The following is a 19,500-nucleotide window of genomic DNA, read 5'->3' as shown; positions in this document are numbered from 1 at the left end:
ATTTTATGAAAGCTCCGAAATAATTGGTAATTGAGTTGTTAAAATTATGACAAAAATGAATGAATATATGACATAACATGACAGAAAGTCAAAACAATGATTGTGTGTCATTAAATCTTTTTTTATGCCTTTTTGTGGGTTAATTTAAACTTTTCATAATTAGTTTGTACGTCATCATTTTCTTTTCATTATAAGTTTTACTTTTGTCAATTATCGCTTAGGACGTCATAATACTGTTTTTCTATTAGGTCGTTTTGACTTTTTATGTCATAAATATGATCGTTTGTGATTTACTAAAGCATTCTTTATTTCGTGTGTGGCGAAAATGAGCTTCCGCATTAATTTTGTTTTATATAAAAAATTATTTTAAAACTAAATTACGGATGTGTCATGAAAAAATGTGTGGAAACGAGAACAACATAATCAAACAACAGCACGTGGCTCAAGCAGGAAGCCGGAAGTGTCAGTTCAGCGCATGCGCAGTTCAGTTCCCGCTTTGAATCGTGTGGCGCGAGTCTGCAGTTTAATAATATTGGGAGGTGAGTGTTGGAGATGTGTCGCACGGTAGACGATAACTAATTTGTGTTTGTTTTGACACCACCAAAATCATATATCGAATCTTTACAGTTTTTCTCAACATGTTTTAATGAGCATTGATGTTTCTAACCTGAACGTGAGCGACGCGACTCGAAGATTAGCAAACCTCTTGCGATTATTAATAAGCGAATCTGTGGAGACTTGACGTGTCGCGTCGATCATATGTGCTCAAGTATATACATAAATATACAAATATATACATATTACTATGGTACTTAAATCTGCGTCAAAGAATACTGTATGTTAACGTTACAACCAAGCTAACTTGCCCTCAAATTTCTGTGGTTTTCTTTAAATAAAATGAATATAACCTTCGTTTGACATTATTGAAAACTAATAGACGGAGAAATGATATTAGTACAACGTCATTTATGATGTTGGTTTTACTTGGACGATCTTGTTATGACATTGAGAGAAAACGTTCTGAGAACAGTTTGTGTAACTGTTAACTTAACTTACTTGATGAATGTTAATGATTACCTTCTGGGAATATTACAAATAAACGTTCAAATAACGTTTAAAATAAACTTTTAAACAACATGAACACGTAAATATCTGAGCTAGACATCTAACATCTGACATCTTTTATTATTATTATTATTATTTTTTTTAATTTCTAATGTAATTTTTTATTGAAGATGTATATAAACATAGGTAGATATGTATGTTGTTTTTGTTTTTTGGTGTGTGGAGACAAATAGATCAAAATGTTTGGTCAACCGGTTAATTAGTTATAATTAGTTGAAGATGGGGTAGGATTGAATAAGCTTATGCTTCTTCCAACTCCTTTTCGGAAATGTTAAAGTTAAAAATTGTTTTCTTGTTTTTTGTTTGTTTGTTTGTTTGTTTTCTACGTGTTCGAAGTAAAACTTTTTCATTCATTCAACAATGTAAAACATGGTATGGCAACTTATTTGCCAATTTGTTAAAGAAAGTGCTTTAAAAAAAATCAACGGGCTACTGATGTGGTTTCCTTTAAAAAAAAAATTAAATCTAGTAAATGCTCTCCTATTTATAATATCCATACGCCTTATTCACGGCAGCGCCATCTTTGATTTTTAATGAGAATGAAAGCGAGGCTGTGAGGGATAGATCTGCATCTCTTCAATGGGCTGTACTGTTATTTATTGTGTTTTTGGATTGTTCTGCTTATAAAACACTGGAAAAATATCTTTCCAAGAAATTTCAGTTGACAAAAAACTCCCGACAATGTAAGCTGTGGAAAATTGTAAGTAATCTAGGAGCTTTATTCAGCTTTTTACAGTGGATGCCATTGGAAACACGGTACGTCTATCCCTCACAGCCTCACTTCCATACCTGTCATGGCGCTGCTCTGAATAAGGTCTATAATACTCTAAATATGTACTTAATCTGTAAATAATGTCTATTCTGATTTTAAGGGTTATTAACCTAGTTCATCCAAAAAATGAATGATCTTATCCCATAATTCACTCTCTCTCGAGCCATCCTAGTGTTTATGACTCTCTTCTTACAGCCGAACACAATAAGACTTATATTGAACATTATCCTGGCTCTTCCCAGCTTTATAATGGGACTGAATGGAGGAGGAGATTTTGAAGCCCAAAAATGCTCATCATCATCATAACAATAATCCATACGCCTGTAGGGGTTAAGACTAAAGTCCTTTTAGGCAGGTCATGCCACTCGGCAGCCATCTTGGCAACACCTACGGGCAGCTATTTCGGACTAACAAGACCAGGCTCTTGTCTAAATGAATTGGCAGAGAGTCAGAACTGCACTTTCACTGGTCCCCGGGACATAGAAACAGCAGTAAAATATGTTAAATGGTTCTCTCTGACTCTGTTGCGCTGCACAGTTTGAAAATTGCGATTGTCATTGGTTTGTTGTAACTCTGGGATGTGGGTCTAGTGTAGATATAGATGTCTGATAGATGTTCTTGTGTGCAGTCTGTGGTAATGAAGCCAGCCCGCGGGTCCGGAAGGGCCTCCACTCGGGGCCCCAAACACCCCGCAGAGAAGAAGACCAGCAGCAGGCCTCACGTGAGACGCATGTTATTATTACTACTGCTTAATTGATTTTGCCATTGCAGCCTTTTATTCAACATTTATAAGACACTACACACTATAAACAACACCAGATGTAATGTGTGATACTGTGACATTAGTGTGATCAGGACACTATAGTTCATTTCTGTGAGTGAGGAGAGCAAAATAAAGTAAACTGGGACATATTACACCCAATAACTCTTCATACAGCGACTACCAGTAAAGATTGGGAGCAGAAATGATTTGCACACCTTGAGCTGATTTTAATGCTGAGCATGATTTCATGTGTCATATTGGGTTCTCTAACCCGAATGCATTAATAATGAAGTGTATTAAAGCGTTCTCTGTCCTCCAGGAGCCCAGAGCCGAGGGCCCCCGTGCGGAGCCGTCGAGGACCGGCCGCGGTGAGTGGAGGAGACGTCTGCGCTTACACACACTCACACACTCATCCGCCAGAAAACAAAAAAATCTATGAGTTGCTAAAAACGCTTGTTTCCTCTTTCTTCTGATATGGTGTCATCATTTTTAATACTTCGTTCTAAACTCGTCAGAGTTTCTTTTTAAAGTGAAACACAAAAGGAGAAGCTGATTTTTTTCATGCAGTGAAAGCAATGCTCAGACAAGCGTCACGCTCCAAAGAGTGACATGAAAATATACAAAATATACCCCATATTACTGTTCTGAAGCTGAATATCTCATAGACTCGTATGGAAGCTCGTTTCCGCCACAGAATGAAACAATTACGACTTTTTATCGCACAATTCAGACTTTATAACTCGCAATTGTGAGTCAAAAAAGAAAAAGTCAGAATTGTTGGATATAAACTCACATGTGCAAGAAAAAAATATATATATGCATGACGTCTCACAGATTTGACTCTTTTTCTCAGAATTGTGAGTTATTAAGTTAAATAAATACATATGTAATTGTTAGTTTTTTTGCATTATGACATTATTCCTTTGACATTTAAGCAATTTTCAATTTTTTTAATGCTTTGACATTTAAGCAATTTTTTAATTCTAAATAAAAAAAACCATTGTATTACAGAAATGTGAGAATAATGAGAATCATACAAGAGTGTAATTTACACAATAAAGGCGCGAGATAAAAAGAAACGAGCTTTCCGTGGATGACTTGTGCAAGTCTGACGGATGATGAGAGAGTTGTTGTTTCCGGCTGAAGAATCAGTAAAATATGATCCGACTGTTTATCTGTGGTCGTCTTTATTTATTATTATCGCCTGATTTACAGGGAAAGCCTCAGCGATGGTTGGAAAGAGGAAGAATCAGGAAAGCTGGAAGCCGATGAGCAAGTCTTCCTTACTGGCTCTGGAGAACATGCTTGGTTTGTCCATTCTGTGAGTAACGTTGTGTAATAATCTGTTTTGTAATGATTATATGTCTGTGCGGTGGCAGATTGCTTCATCTTCACGGTCTGATAATGATGTTTTTATCATGGCTTTGTCTCAGATCTGTTCTGGCGTTGAAAAACAGAGAAAAAGAAGGATCGCAGATGCATCTCAACCGGATCAAAGATCGGTAAGAGACGTCCTGGCAAACAAATGTTCTTCCTGTAACCCTCATAGAGCGTTTGTTCAAGGTCATCAGGTCAAAGTTATTTTATAATGTTCTGAAAACAGCACATTTAAAATGAGCATTCCCATAATGTTTGAAGAATGATGAAATGGAATTTTTCCATAACGTTCACATATCCAAGGAAAATCGCCCTGTTATGAAAATGAAGCTTTTAGTGTTGTTTATATGCTTAAAGCATGTGTAAGTTGATAAGTGGACAGCATTGCTAAGTATTTCCTCCTTAAAACGGCAGTGAAGCAAAGACAGTCTCAAAAACACGCTTTGAAATCGTTGTGTGTTTCTGACGTCACAAACCACCTTGTAACCAATCAGATCACATCTCTGATTGGAGTCCTTAAAAAACTAAAAAGCTTGAAAACTTCTTGGAAAGTCCTGGAGTTTCATGAACCATCATTACATTTATCGTCCTTGGTTTGAACAAGCCTTAACTCTTTCACAATGTGTCCGCAGGTTCCTGGCCAAGTGTGCGCAGCTTCCTGTTCCCACAAGTAAGCATGGAGACCTCATGCGCGTGTCCCATCAGTTCAAAGCTGAGAGGGATAAATCCCAACACGGCAAGAAGACGCTCGAGTCTCTAGAGGTGACGGCCAATAAACATATTCTCAGTTTTAGTCATAATTACCTTGATTTTTCTTCTTTTCATGACCCTTTCACCCAGCCATGTGTTCACTGTGGAGTTTCTATCGCTATGGTTACTAAGTATTCAAACCTAAAACAATGATCTCAGGATTCTATTTTGTACCGTGTGGTGGAAATGACAAGGGTTCTACTTATGAAAAATATAAGAAAATGTGACTAAATGTTGCAATATATAATATGTATAATTGAAATAGACATTATTTTATAATTTGTACTTAAAATCTGCATTATTTAAATATTTAATTTAGAATTAAGCGAGGTTGAAGGTACAAAGTCTGGCTTAGGGACAGGGGGAAAACAGTAAAAATCATGCATAAAAGGCCTCATATTATATAATAAAAAGAATGATTGAGCCATGACACATTTTTTATAGTGAAGTAAGTCTGACAAAAACAAAAAAGAAGAAATGTTTTTTAGATTTTATTCATTTTAAGTACCATAGTTAAAGAATCACCCATGTATGTTCAAATGGCATACCTATAGACTAAACATGTAACGTTTAGTTTGCACAGAGATGACTTTATTTTTATATTTTATAATTCAACGCCTGCACATAGGAACCTGTTTCAAGGTTTGCGTCCCGAGCACCAAACACTGTGTTCGTGTAAATGAGCGAGTCGGATTAAAGAGGTGGTTGATTATGATTTCACTCTTCTAGCTGTAGTTAGTGTGTAATGTTGCTGTTTGAGAATAAACAACATCTGTAAATTTATTAAAATTTATTAAAATTAATTTATTTATTAAAATTAAATTAATTTAATTTTAATTGTATTTAATTTTAATTATTAAAATTAATTTTATTTATTAAAATTAAATTAATTTATTAAAATTAAATTTATTTAATTTTAAAGAAATCGCTTTTTGAGGACTACAACAAACGGCTGGTAGAACTACACGCGCTTCCTCAAGCTTCTGTTAGTGACATCACAAACCCTAGAATTTACATAAACCCCGCCCCCTCAACACAATTTATAGATTATGAAGACAGAATATGCTGATCAGTGACTAGAAGATAACTCCACATCAGCAACATAACCTCATCAACTAACCACTTAGAGATGTCCTGTTGCTCTACGTGTCGTCCGACTCCGGTTTGAACATAAAAGACTAAAAGTTTTTGAAATTGTGTGTGAGGTCACATGACACAAGCTCTTGAAGCTCCGCCCCCTGCACCGTTAGCTGCAGCTCATTTGCATTTAAAGGGACACACAAAAACAATGCGCTTTTGCTCACCCTCAAAAAGTGACAATTTTAACATGCAATAAAACAATATCTGTGGGGTATTTTGAGTTAAAACGTCACACACATTCTGGGGACATCATTTTACATTTTATGAAAGGGCTTTATACCACCCCTTTAAGGGTGTTCTGTAGAGCGGTGTCGTGTTAGCGGCCGCTAAGTTAATAACTGATGATCTTTACAACAGAAGCGAATCAATCAAAACGAACTTTATCTGCACAATAACTTTATTCTAGATCTGCTCTCTGTGACTGTAATCTCCTGTTATCACTGTAAAGCTGCTGTGAGACTCTATAGTGTTAAAGCACTGTATAGATGGAGGAGACGTGACGTGATTAAGCTTTGGATCTGTTTAGGAGAACATGCGCTCGGTGGTCAGCACTCTTGAGGAGATGGAGGTGAAGATGGCTCGCTTGGAGGAGAAATGCAGGATAATGAGAAGCGAAATCGAGGATGAAGAGGAAAAAGCACAGGAGGTGATGTGCTGACACAACCCAGCAACTATATAGTCTAGATATGAGTAACACACATCTTTATTTGGTTACATGTTGTTTTCGCCAAAATAACTCGTGAAGTGGATGATATTACATACTGTAAGTATAGTCAACAGTGATTACAAGGTTTCATTTCTGACTGGGATATGGTTAGACGTCTATTAAATCTTCACTGTATTTTCAGAAATTTAGCGTGACGTCAGGGCTGTGTTTGGCGGCTGTTTTAAACGCTGGGAGCTGGTTTCGCTCGTGTCTGTGGTTTAATCATGGCGTTTGACTGTGTTCCAGTTCCTCCAGCTGTCGGAGCAGACGGTCCTGCGTGTTCCTGCCGTGTCGCCTCGCTCCGCCAATGAGCCCACGCTACAGGTACGCTTCACTGCAACCAGTCGAGTTTACTGTGAATGAGTCGTGTTTCGCCTCAAAATCAGTGATGACATTATTTCTTTAGCAGTATTCACATTACTATAAGGCAAAGAAATGCACTATTGCGTTACTGTAAATACTTACTGCTTTAATGCTGATTTCAGTAAAAAGTAAAATGGAATTAAGAAAAAAGGTTTGTTGCGTTGCACACACATACACACACATTAAACTTCTCATTTGTATCATGTTTTTCCCAGCTCCAGGAAAGTAAGACCATAATCATTCACCTCAAAATCAATGACAAATGTTGCATGATGGCATTATTTGTTTAGCATTTTTCATGTGACTCTAATGAAAAAAAATCTCATTTGGAGTACGGTACATAAAATATATTTATACATGTTAATGTTAGCTTACTGCCTTTGTGCTGATTAAAATTGCATTGCATACAGTAAATGTGAGACTAATGACTATAAAGAAAGAATAATACTGGTACGTGAGTGAGGCTTTACTTTGAATAAGTCATATTTCAAGGCAAGCCAAGTTTATTTATAAAGCACATTTCATACACTGACAATTCAAAGTGCCATAAATTAAAATAATCACAAAATAATAGCAAGGAAGATTAAACCGGTTATAAAAGTAACCAAAAGATATATGATACAGTTATTAAAAGAGTAAAAAGATGATGCATTGGTAAACTTCTCATTTGGCAAAACTCATATTTCACATCAAAATCAATGACAAATTAGGTTTTTTTTTTTTTTTTTTTTTTTGCATGATGCCATTTTTTCTTTGCCAGTTTTCATGTAACTAATGCAAAAAATCTCAATTGCAGTACATAAAATATATTTATACGTGATTTAAATTGCATTTCATTAAATGTGAGACTAATGACAATCACGAAAGAATAATGGAAATGAAAAAAAAGGGTTTATTGCATTGCGGTAATGATGATTTGTGGCCAAAATATTTATTTTCCATAACAATAATGTCACTAACGTTTTGAAAATTTTCACATTACTATAATGCAAAGAAATACACTATTGCGTTACAGAAAATATGTTTGCATGTTAGTATTTACTTTAGGGATGGGCAACGATTAATCGCTAGCAAAATAAAAGTTTGTATTTACATAATATATGTGTGTGTAGTGTGTATAATTAATTTGTATATAGAAATACCCACACATGCATGTATATATTTAATAAAAATGTGTTATTAATATATCAAATATTTAATTATGGATAAATATATATAAAGTATATACATGCAAATATTTCTTAAATATATACATGCATGTGTGTGTATTTATATATACAAATTAATTATACACACTACATACACATATATTATGTAAACACAAACTTTTATTTTGCAAACGATTAATCGCGATTAATCGTTGCCCATCCCTAATTTACTTACTGTTTTAATGCTGATTTCAGTAAAAAGTAAATTATGAGAATAATGGAAATGACAAAAAAGGTTTGTTGCGTTGCTTCAATTAATGGTGATTTACAGGGAAAATGTTTATTTGCCATGAAAATAATGTCATATAATGCTGAAAATAATTAATGGTCCGTTTTTCCTAATGCATAACGTAATTTCTTAATTTAGTCTCCCAAATAAGTTGTGTTTTGTTCGATTGGCTGCCATCTAAGTAATATTAATATTGATTTCATCACTTTGGAATTTGCATGTGGAGTTGCAAGTAGTGTCTTGTAGTATTTGATCTCTGTTAATGATAAAACGGTACTGACTAGTTCTCTTGAGGAACCACAAACACGTGAGCCACAGGTCAAAGGTGAAGAAAAGGAGCGGTGTGCATGAGACTCGAGACCGGACCGCTCAAACACATCTGTCGAGCGCTTACATAGAAAAACAAGTAGCGCAATGAAGTGGAAAAACTGTGGCTCTTAATGCTTGATTTGAGGTTAAACAATTGAGAGTTTGGATGTTCTCAGACCTGCTGGTGTGTTGTGAAAACACACAAGTGTTTGTCATGGTGGCATTAATAGCGTGAGGTTTTGACACCTTCCTCACCACATTTTCACAGAAAATGTACCCGAAGTCCTGTTGAGAAACATGTCTTCACCTTATATGGGACCGTGACAGGGTTATACAGACAGACTCGATGCAATCTTTCCAGGAAAAGAGGTTTCAACACTTTAGAAGTGTTCTGCAAGTGCTTCAGTGTGTGCTTTTGTTAATGCAACTAGGATCCACATTAAAGGGGTCGTCGCCGGCTCGAACGGCTCACGAAAATCACAGTTCGGATCATTTATGGTTTTTGAGCCATTTTCCGGATCAGCAAAATACATTTATTAATTGATTATTACTCGCTACCACATCAAAAACTACTAGCCTAACTTTAAACATTATTAAAAACAAGTGAACAGTCAGTAATAAAATAACAAATACACACATTACAAGTATAGATGAATACTAAAAAGTCTAATATTAGTATTCAGGTACAGAAATTAATAATTAAGCCTAAATGTAAAATAACACTATTTTTTTTACTGTAGAAATTAAATATAGTTTCATCTGTTAAATTCATTGTGTTGTTTTATGAACATTAATGACACGGACAATATTAGGCTGCCGTCACTTTAAGAGCGAATACACTCAAACACATCTGTTTCGTTTTTTTCTCAACTGTTGATTTATGACATAACTGAGAGAATGTACTTGCCGAGACGGTGTTTAGACATCAGTGTGTGTGTGTGTGTCCATTCAAGGGCAAGGAAAAAACAAAAGAGGAATCAATTCAGTGTTTGAGCGCTCTCACGCTCTCTCTCACACTCTCTCTCTGCAGATGTGTGTGTGTGTGCACATATAATGCTCATAATGTCCTGATTTTCGCCTCTTCTACGTTTAAAATCGTTTGAATTAGAGCCAGACCGATATATCGGCAGGCCGATATTATCGGCCGATATTAGGCATTTTCTAAAATATCGGTATCGGCAGTTATAATAGCCGATAAATGAATATTTCAAAAATAAAATAAAAACAGACGAATCACGCTTCAACCTTGTCGTGAGTGTTGTCAAAAAGTGCAGGTAAAGGGATAAGCAAGCTGACATTGTAATTATAAGGTAGCTTATAACTATAAGGCAATGTAGGGACTAATTATTATTTTATTTATCAGAACTTTAAAATATTTTGATGTTCCTCTGTTCTGTTGAGACAATAGAAACAAGTTCCTTTTTAAAATGCATTATCATATTATTTTAGTTAAAACTCATAAATAACTACAAATAACTAATGTTAGGGAAATCTGTTAATATTTTGTTGCGCATTTCTGAAATGATAATAATAATAATAATAATAATCGGAATATCGGATTTTAAAACCAACAAATATTTGTATCGGTATCGGCCTTCAAAATCCTTTATCGGTCGGGCTCTAGTTTGAATGTGTAAATTGGCAAGACAAAATACGTCCAAATGATAAACTTTCCACTCTAAAGTGGTTAAATTTCATCACACGCGTGCGGATCCGTACACGTCACGATCACACACACACCCACACACACAAATACTTACTCTAACACACTCCAAATTCTAACACACACACATGGTCTCACTCTAACATACACACACAGCAGTTTCAAAGTGTTATGCGAGTGATTCACAATGTGCTTCTGTTTACTACGACTAGGCAGCATAATGAACCTTCATGTGTCATGTGATTCGCCTGTCAAACGAGTGTGTTGTTGTTCCTCCAGGAGCACCTCATGAAGCTGGTTCCCAATCCTCCGGCAGTGGCGCGAGCTCTTCAGGCGGTGCCGGTCCTCGCGGACGCTAGGGCGTTTCTGGAGCTCGCGCACGAACAGGTGGACTCAGCACAAGCCCGTAATCACATGACCTGACCGTCAGCGCACGAGTCCGTTTCTCACGCTTTACACACTCACACAAACAGCTCATCGACAAAACAACTGCTCGTTTATTTCAAAATGACAAGTTTGCATAGAAATTGCATTCGTCTCAAGCATTAATGCAACAATATCATCAGATCTCATCTTGACCTCTTTAGTTTGTTCAAAGTTTTAGTTTGTATAATGTGTGCCAGTAAAAAAGTAGTTTCTACAGCATAGACGGTTTAATTTAAGTCTTCAGTCCAGCGGGAAAGCCTTGTCTTACATTTCGTGCTACAATAGTACATCACAAGATTAAAAAGAAAATCACACAGAATTGGTGTCCGAAATGCTTTCGTGTTCATCGAACGGTCTCAGTCCGTCTCTTATGCAGAGATTTATACTGTTTGTGATATGAGGTGCAAGATCTGGGGTGTGTTTCCCATACACTCACGTAAGCTGTCCTCGCGTTTGTGACTCTCCTGTTCGAAATCCAATTCGTTCGTTGAATGAACCAAATGACTCGTTCATTTTGATGAATGAGTTCGAACAGGAGAGTCACGAACGCGCATCACAGAACAGAGCAAGGCGAGCATTTGAGCTTATAAAACTTAAACTTTGTTATTTATTTATTAAATGAGCGATCGTTTCGCTTGATAAGACCCTTATTCATCGTCTGAAATCGTTTAAAGCCCTTTGAACAGTTTGCACCGAAACTGTCTTTTGGACCCCATTGAAGTCCATTATATGGAGAAAATCCTGGAATGTTTTCATCAAAAACCTTAATTTCTTTTCGACTGAAGAAAGAAGCACATGGACATCTTGGATGACACGGGGGCGAGTAAAATATCAGCAAAAGTTTTTTTTAAAAGTGAAATCTCTCGACAAACTAAACGATCTAAATTACATTTGTATGTATTCTAAATAAAATATACAGATTGCACTGAATGTCAGATTGCTTATGAGTCTTGCAGAGAAACTGCTTCTGAGATCTGTCGCTCACACACACTCGTTTGCGAATGTTCGTTGGAACGATGGTTTCGGGAAACACCGACTCGTTGAACTGATGATAACGACAGAACATGTGACCATAGTTGGATAACGATGGTTTCGGGAAACACACCTGGTTGGTTATCCAATTTTTGTCGTAGAGATCGGCCTCTTCAAGCTCCACTAAAACTGAGAGTCTCTCCTTCGTAAAGACTTTCTCCGTATAGACTCGGATAATTCCTCATTGAAGACTCGCTCGATCGTGGAGAGAAGTGACGCACGAACGGTGCGCCCGAGTCCACGAGCCGCGAACACGTACATGACGGGGTTGAGCGCACTTTTTATGTACACTAGAAACAGCGCTACGTAAGCGCCTCCAATCGCTCCTTCTCTGACCTTCTTCCAGTCCGGCCGATCGGATGTAAGAGCCCTTATAAAGCGGCACGTAAAGTAAGGCACCCAACAAGTGAGAAAGAGGAGCATTGTGAGGAAGAGGACCCGGTAGAGACGAGTCAAACGCTGGGATGTGTAACTGGGTCCGGGTGACGACGTTGGCGAAGACACGGTGCTTTCGGCCTTTTTCGCGCAAAACACCACCGCGATATTGCAGGACAAGAAGATCACGAGTGGCAGCAAGAATCCTGCTACGGTTTCCACAACTACTAAAGCTTGTCCTATTCCCATATCGCTTTCGATGCATGCCGTACGGTTCTCCCAGAGAATGAGTTTAGCCATGCCGATGTAAGGTGTCGCCAATGCCGCGGCTAACACCCAAATGGCAGCGCAGGCTACCGGCACGGCCCACCGAGGGCGCTTCAGTCGCGCCCAAACTGGTCTCAGCAGACACAAGCAACGCTCCACCGCGACGGCGCACAGCAAGAACGCGCTCGCGTACAATCCCAGGCAGCGTAAGTAAATAACCAGCTTACACACAGGCTCCCCTAATGTCCAAGTGAAGTTGTTGGCTAAGTAATCTAGCATCAGTGGCGTACGCAACAGCAGCACCAAGTCCGCAAGCGCCAGGTTCACGACGTAAATCCGAAAGCTGTCGGCGCTTTGTGTCTTGCCGCATTCTCCTTTGTTCCGGCTCAGGACTCGAACCCCCAACGCCCAGACCACCAGACCGTTCAGAGAAACGCCCACGATGAAGATCGCCACGGTCACGATCATCTGCAGGACCCGCAGGCCGTCGCTGGGGTAGATGGTGGGGTGGGACGCGTTCATCGGTGCGCTGGTAGACATTGATTCTCTGTGAAAATACAATAACACATGGTGTATCTTTATTATAAGCATTAATACAATCGATACAATCGATTCCCCCAATAGTCACGTCTAGGGTTGGGTATCGTTTGAATTTGAACGATTCTGATTCCGATTCCGATTCCTCGTTTCGATTCCGGTTCCCAACGATTCTCGATTACGATTCTTTTAAGAGGCAGGGTCAAAAAAGTTTAGCTAACCTTGCTAACCAACGGTTTTTCTAAAGAAAATATTCCTTTTGTCACAAATTTTGCATTTTGCCGAGTTTTCGTTATTTTTAGAAAAGTGAAGCCACACTTTGGACCGCCGACGTAAGGTACTCATGTTCGACTCGCGCGGTTATGTCAACACTTCCGGTAGACGCTTCTTCGTTGGTATTGTTCAGCGGTTTCTTCTTCCGCTCGGCGGACTGTGAATATCGAAACTAGGAATCGAAATTTTAACTTTTGAACGATTCCGGAAAAATTAAAAGTTAGTCCCGGTTCCAATCGAAACTCGATTATCGATACCCAACCCTAGTCACGTCTCCTTCATCTATACAGCGCTTTAACACTAGAGAGTTTCAGTGCCAACAGGAGATTACAGTCACAAGCCATGTTTCCATCGACACGTTTTTATCCGAATTGAGTGATATCGAATGAAAAATGCCTTATGGAAACAGTAAAATTCGATGAAATTTCATGAAAATCGACTCCAATGAAATTTGGATTTTCTCTTGATCGATATACGGCTAATGCGATAAAAGCTGATGGAAACGTTATTTGCCGAATAAATAATGAATTGCGATTAAGTTTTATGCCCCTTTATGGTTACAACACGTCAGAAGACGAGTTCATTTCCGGCCAGTCTGTTTGCGCACACATGGCGGATGTCAACAAAGACAGATGTAACGTGGACAAAGCAAGATGCTTCAACCAAAGGGTTTCCGTAAACCACGATCTCCCAGAACTGATGGAGCGCTCGTTCCCAAACCACAGTCACCTCCGCTGTCGTCGGGCATTAACGGGCATCGCATCATCATAGCAATGTTTATAGCGTCGCTGTTTTCTTAGGTTAGTTTTGCTTGTTTTTACGTGGCTTGGTTGAATTGTAATGTAGAATGTGGCCATGGACGCAGTTCAGAGACGGAACAGACTATTTTCTTTAGCAGAAGCAATACTCGTTTTTAAATCAATAAACTCGTTTTTAAGTCAATATTTTGTGTCAAATTATTGATTTATTTATTTATTTGGTTGATTTATATGTAATAAGCAGGATAATATATAGCGATAGCGAATACAACCCCTTCAACAACCGCCTCACATACGTTATCCCATTCATATGTCGCTATCAGCTGGCACATAAGCGTTATTAGACTTCAACTTGTGAAATATTGATCATTTTTCGGTCCGTTTTGTCTAACAAAACTTTGTTCGCAAAAGTTTGCTTGAATGTTGTTCGATTCAGTGCGAAAATAAATGGAAACACCTTAAAATGTCTCGAATCAATTCGATATACCAATTTGATCGCAAAACAGCATGTGACGTCATTACGAACAGTTTTTTATTCGCTTTAAAGCCGTTGGATGGAAACACACTTTCACCAGCTTTATCCGCATGAGTTTTTTAACCGAATTTCAGATAATTCGATTGACAAGTGGATGGAAACATGGCTACAGAGAGTGTTTAGGCTTTACAGCAAGTTATTGTCCAGATAAAGTTAGTTTTGATTGATTCACTTCCGTTGTAATGATCATTAGTGATTAACTTAGCGGCCGCTAAAGGCCAATTTATACTTCTGCGTAGGGGGCGCGCAGTAGGTACGGTGTAGTATACGCACAGACGCGTATCATACCGCGTACCCTTCGCTGTAGCCTGACCCGCACCTCTTCGAAAATGTAACTACACGTTGCGACGACGCGGACCACAAGATCTGTGATTGGTTGGCTTGGTAGCATCGCATTTCCTCCTACGCATTTCCGCACGTACCATCTCCTCCGACGTCTTCTCTCATTTCTGCCTTTTAGTTTTAGTAATTTCATTCAATAAGCTCCAACTCCAACATGATCCGCTCTCTTTCAGTCGCCATTGCTTGTAGTAACCTAGCCGTGAGGAATCTAAACACAGTGGAGCATTAAAACGCTCCGCCGCCAACTAGCGTTTTGGAGTAGTACTGCACAGCAACCGAGACCTGAGCGCAGAAGGTCTAAGTATAAATGCTCACGACACTACGGCATACCCTCGATGCAGAAGTATAAATTGGCCTGAACACGACACCGCTCTAATGGTGTGTTCACACCGAACGCAAATAGAGCGTCAAATATGCGCCTATCCCGTCTAGTTAGACGCTTTGAACCCATTCGCGCGTCTGCGTCACTTGCGAATAAAAAAACAACACAATTTCTTTCTAGCTTACATTTCCGTCATGTCTGAAATAAAAGATATTGCTGCTCTGGACCGGACGTATAAATTAGCTCTTTTTTGATTGGCTGGCACAACAAAGCATCATGCAAATCTTCCGCTCGACAACTTACGCGAAAGACGATCGAGGCAAACGCGTCGCCCAATTCACGTCTTTCGCGACGCCCGACACGAATGATGCGTCTATTCACGTCTTTGCATTGACTTTGGATGCGCACAAATAATTAAATTTGCATTCGGTGTGAACACACGCAATAACATCAATATACGAGTATGACAACAACAATGCGCAATAACATCAGCGCATTGCTAGACATTGATTCTCTGTGAAAATACAGCTGAGACGAGTTCACATACAGTCGTCTCCAATCATACGTGGATCTTTATCGTAAGCATTTCACTCTCACCCGGCGCAACGCTAGTGTTTTTTGCTAGTTTCAGCCCGACGCAATTTTCATTTTCACGTCCTGCACCACCTCGTTTAAATAGCAAATGCGTTTGCGCCTATTTGTGTGCCCATGTTACTTGTAACATCAAAAACGTAATCTGATACTCTTGTTACATGAATAAAGTAATCTGATTACAAAATGCACAATACTTGTTTGTATAAAGTTCTCCGTCTGCTGGTTGAACTCAATTGCATTTGCAATGATTTAAGCTATATTATATTTTTGTTTATCTTGAATAGTTTCCACAACATTTGATCTCATTTTATTTATTGGTTTGTTGAATGTTGCTGTGTTATTACTGTATATTTAATACAGTATATCTTCACTTTAAGTGGACATCTGAAAATCTCTGAGAAATGTGTGTCAAATAAAATAAGTTTAAATCTTGTATTTCATGCACAAAGTGCAATAAAACGTGAGAAAATCCTGACTAAGGTTATCATAATTCATGCAAAAAGAATTTCCCACTTTATTTTGTTTTCCCACTTTATACTTAAAAATAAAGGTTAATATTTTTTTGGGCATCAAACATTTTTCATTGCACAAAAGCTTCTGTCAAAGTGAAAAAAGTTTCTTCACACACTTTTAAGGATGTTCAATGGTGATAAAATGAAGTAAGTGCAGTTTCCTCTTTTCTGTGGAAAGCTATTATGAAATTTGTCTTCAATGTAAAGATTAAGAAGTATGGCCAGTGGGTCCTTGGTATGTTTTGTTTAATTCTAAAAACTATTAGAATTCATATGAAATTCATGAAAATCTGTATTTTGTGTAAGTGAGCGGGAGGAGTTATGACTGGTTGTGTGAACACCCTGGACTAGTTTTACGAGTTTGGCATCAAATCTTGTCATAACTTTATAAAGGTGGATCAGGCTAATCTAAATCACTGTAAAAATATATATTTTCATGATTTATCACATTTTTTTTCCAAACTTAAATAATGAATGTGCTTCAGATAAACAATATGTTTTAAATTCTGTTGATTTTATTCAATCTCCTTTGTATTAACTCAAATGTTTAAGTTCAATTAACTCTATCGAGTCAACCAGTTACTTACTTTTTCAATAATTGTTTATTACAGACGTTTTTATCCAAATAAACAAAAGTTTCTGACAGAATAGTACAAGATAGATATAATTGCTAGTTTGTAAGACTAGTTCATATCCAGTGTTGGGTAAGTTACTCTAAAAAAGTAATTAATTACTAGTTACTAATTACCTCTTCAACAGTGTAATTATTACTCTCTCTAAAAAGTATTTAATTACTGATTACTTTCAAAATCCCATATCAATCTCAACCAGCTGAATAATACAAGGATAGACATGAATCTGTTTTAATTCTTTCAAATAAATACTATAAAATTGCATTAATTATCCTTAAACTGACCATTATAAAAACATACTTTTTAGCATCAGACGATACATTTTGATGTTAAACCCACTATTGTTTTATGTCTGATCTCATGACATTTCACACTTTTTTCATACATATTTTACAATAATTCATACGAATTTGTACGAGTGCCATTTATACACCTCATAAAATGCATATGAATCGCTGTGAGATCGGATTGATCTATACACAGTATTTACCTCAATTACATCAGAAGTAACTGTAAATTACAGATAAATGAAGAGTAATCCCTTACTTTACATTTTCAAGGGAAAAGTAATTAAATTACAGTAACTAATTACTTAGTAATTAGTTACACCCAACACTGTTCATATCCACTCTATTAAGCCTGTCTTATGTTTATGCAGCTACTCCCGATCTTAAAGAGACTAACCCTATTTTATACTAAAGGTGAATATATAAACTGCATGAGTGATGTGGAGCGATCACACGGCTCGGACCGGCTGTCGGGTCGTGATGCTGGACGTGTTCCTGCGACGGCGAGAGGCAGGAATGTGGACTTTTACATGCAGTGCCATTCACAACCTGTTTACACACATCCATAATGCATTCCTGGTATGTGAACACACCTTCGGCAGCGCCGCTCATCTAGAACGTGTTCCTTACACAGCGCTGTTAACCAAAGCTAAGTCTCAAATCCTCTGAGAAACTCTTGATTTCATGGAAATGCAGTTTATAGTGTGTTAATAATTGATGTTTAAGTTATAGTAGCAGTGAGTCTTACCTTCTGTGAAGGCTCTGGTTGGACTTGCATGGATTGACTCAGAGGTCTGCGAGCATGTGTGTGTGTGTGTGTGTGAGCTGACAGAGAGGAGTGTTTCCTGTGCTATAACCTATCAGTGAAGATGATAGAGGAGGGTTTATTTAGCTTGATTACAACACTAATGAACACTATTACGACACTGTATTTCACCATAGAACTAAATATAGTGTGTTTATTGTGTGTTAATTCATAGGGCTCAGATCTGTTTATTGCTTCATGCGGTCTGGATTTACATGCAGAGGTAATATCTATTCAAATGCATTGATTTGGAGAGAAAATGTAAATATTTACCAGATTTTTAAAAAAAATTTTTTTATGAATAAATTGGTTCCCAGGGTAAAATATTGTGTTCTGTGTGATTTCATCAGTGTATCATTGAGATAATATTATAGTTTTGATTAATATTTTGAATGGTTTTTTTCTCTCTCTCTTTTTCATGTGATCCTCGTTTACGGTTTGATTAAACCCAAAGATTTATAGAGCAATTGTACAAATCTTTTTATTTATTTATTTCTAATCTATGTGTTTATGCTGTGGTTTGGAGGATATTACGTTTTTTTTTAACCTATTTACTGCAAAAGTTCACCATAAGCATGCATATGATCATATTAATGATGATCGAAATTAAATGCAAGTTATTTCTGGATATTGATCTGCTGGTTAGAGAAAATTCTGCAGGATATATAGTTTTAGAAAAGGTGTAATTACCATATCTGTCCAGCAGAGGTCCATTATTTGGATGTGGCTAACCGCTTTTGTGATGAATATTTTTTTGAATATGTGTGTGTGTATATATATATATATATATATATATATATATAAACATAAAATACATTAAATCAGTATTTTTGTCAAAGTTTTAATTTTTTGTTGTTGTTTGAGGTCTTCTGAAGTGTCTTATTGCAATAAATGCCGCATAAAACTTGATTGTTTTATCGCATATTTGTTTTAATAATCAAAAAAAGCGTTCACTAGAGTTGAGCGAGTGCATAATCCAAGCAGCTGTGAGTGAGTGGAGGCGGGACTCATTTACATAATCACAGAATCACGTATAGTATCTACATTCAAGATATTTTAAGACATGATTTTCACAGGAAAAAACAAAGGCATTTAAATATATCATTATGATAATCAAAGATGTTTTAAGGGGTAAAATGATTGCCTGCTGGAGGACTTTATAATAACCCTGGATTATCTTGAGCACAAACACTGGTACAAAGTTACTGATGTTAACTTAAAATGTGAACAAACCCATGACTATGAACAACAGTGACAGTAATTCAAAAAACAATACATTCTCAGTTATCATATTCAAATCATACTTTACCTGCGACTAAGAGGCTTGTGTGAGCTTGTGCTGTGTTCATCAGTGTGTCATTAGGTAAGATTAGTGTTGAGACATTGTAAGTTTGATGG

At 37.3% G+C, this 19,500-nt stretch overlaps 2 protein-coding genes across 4 annotated transcripts; one reads left to right on the top strand and one right to left on the bottom strand.

Annotated features, from left to right (window-relative positions):
- Positions 1–91: 91 nt before the first annotated feature.
- Positions 92–11,150, top strand: cenpq (centromere protein Q). 2 transcript variants are annotated; one of them, XM_039695173.2, is made up of 9 exons: positions 92–539; positions 2,526–2,618; positions 2,980–3,028; positions 3,876–3,981; positions 4,094–4,162; positions 4,670–4,799; positions 6,454–6,573; positions 6,880–6,957; positions 10,685–11,150. In XM_039695173.2, exons 2-9 carry the CDS (start codon positions 2,535–2,537, stop codon positions 10,826–10,828), a joined length of 780 nt encoding a protein of 259 aa, XP_039551107.2. In that variant the 5' UTR covers positions 92–539; positions 2,526–2,534; the 3' UTR covers positions 10,829–11,150. The 2 variants fall into 2 exon arrangements, with proteins under 2 accessions (XP_039551107.2, XP_088988717.1); XM_089132591.1 differs by lacking the exon at positions 92–539 and adding an exon at positions 575–761.
- On the bottom strand, positions 10,885–19,500 carry LOC120495543 (C3a anaphylatoxin chemotactic receptor). 2 transcript variants are annotated; one of them, XM_039695170.2, is made up of 3 exons: positions 19,412–19,494; positions 18,046–18,154; positions 10,885–13,052 (listed from the first exon to the last, which is right to left on the bottom strand). In XM_039695170.2, the coding sequence occupies exon 3, from the start codon at positions 13,043–13,045 to the stop codon at positions 11,987–11,989; it is 1,059 nt and encodes a 352-aa protein (XP_039551104.2). In that variant the 5' UTR covers positions 13,046–13,052; positions 18,046–18,154; positions 19,412–19,494; the 3' UTR covers positions 10,885–11,986. The 2 variants fall into 2 exon arrangements, with proteins under 2 accessions (XP_039551104.2, XP_039551106.2); XM_039695172.2 differs by lacking the exon at positions 18,046–18,154 and having other exon boundaries at positions 19,412–19,500.

This window comes from Pimephales promelas, chromosome 6 (genome assembly GCF_988280905.1).
Source record: "Pimephales promelas chromosome 6, fPimPro1.hap1.1, whole genome shotgun sequence".
Taxonomy (NCBI): Eukaryota; Metazoa; Chordata; class Actinopteri; order Cypriniformes; family Leuciscidae; genus Pimephales; species Pimephales promelas.
The sequence above is the reverse complement of the archived record's forward strand: the minus strand, read 5'-3'. Positions and strand labels throughout refer to the sequence as shown.

Excerpts from the sequence above, each read along its gene's own strand:
- cenpq (XM_039695173.2), top strand. The coding sequence starts at position 2,535 with ATGAAGCCAGCCCGCGGGTCCGGAAGGGCCTCCACTCGGGGCCCCAAA. Across the intron at positions 3,982-4,093 it reads ATGCTTGGTTTGTCCATTCT|ATCTGTTCTGGCGTTGAAAA; the intron begins GTGAGTAACGTT and ends GCTTTGTCTCAG. Across the intron at positions 6,958-10,684 it reads CCAATGAGCCCACGCTACAG|GAGCACCTCATGAAGCTGGT; the intron begins GTACGCTTCACT and ends TTGTTCCTCCAG.
- LOC120495543 (XM_039695172.2), bottom strand. The coding sequence starts at position 13,045 with ATGTCTACCAGCGCACCGATGAACGCGTCCCACCCCACCATCTACCCC.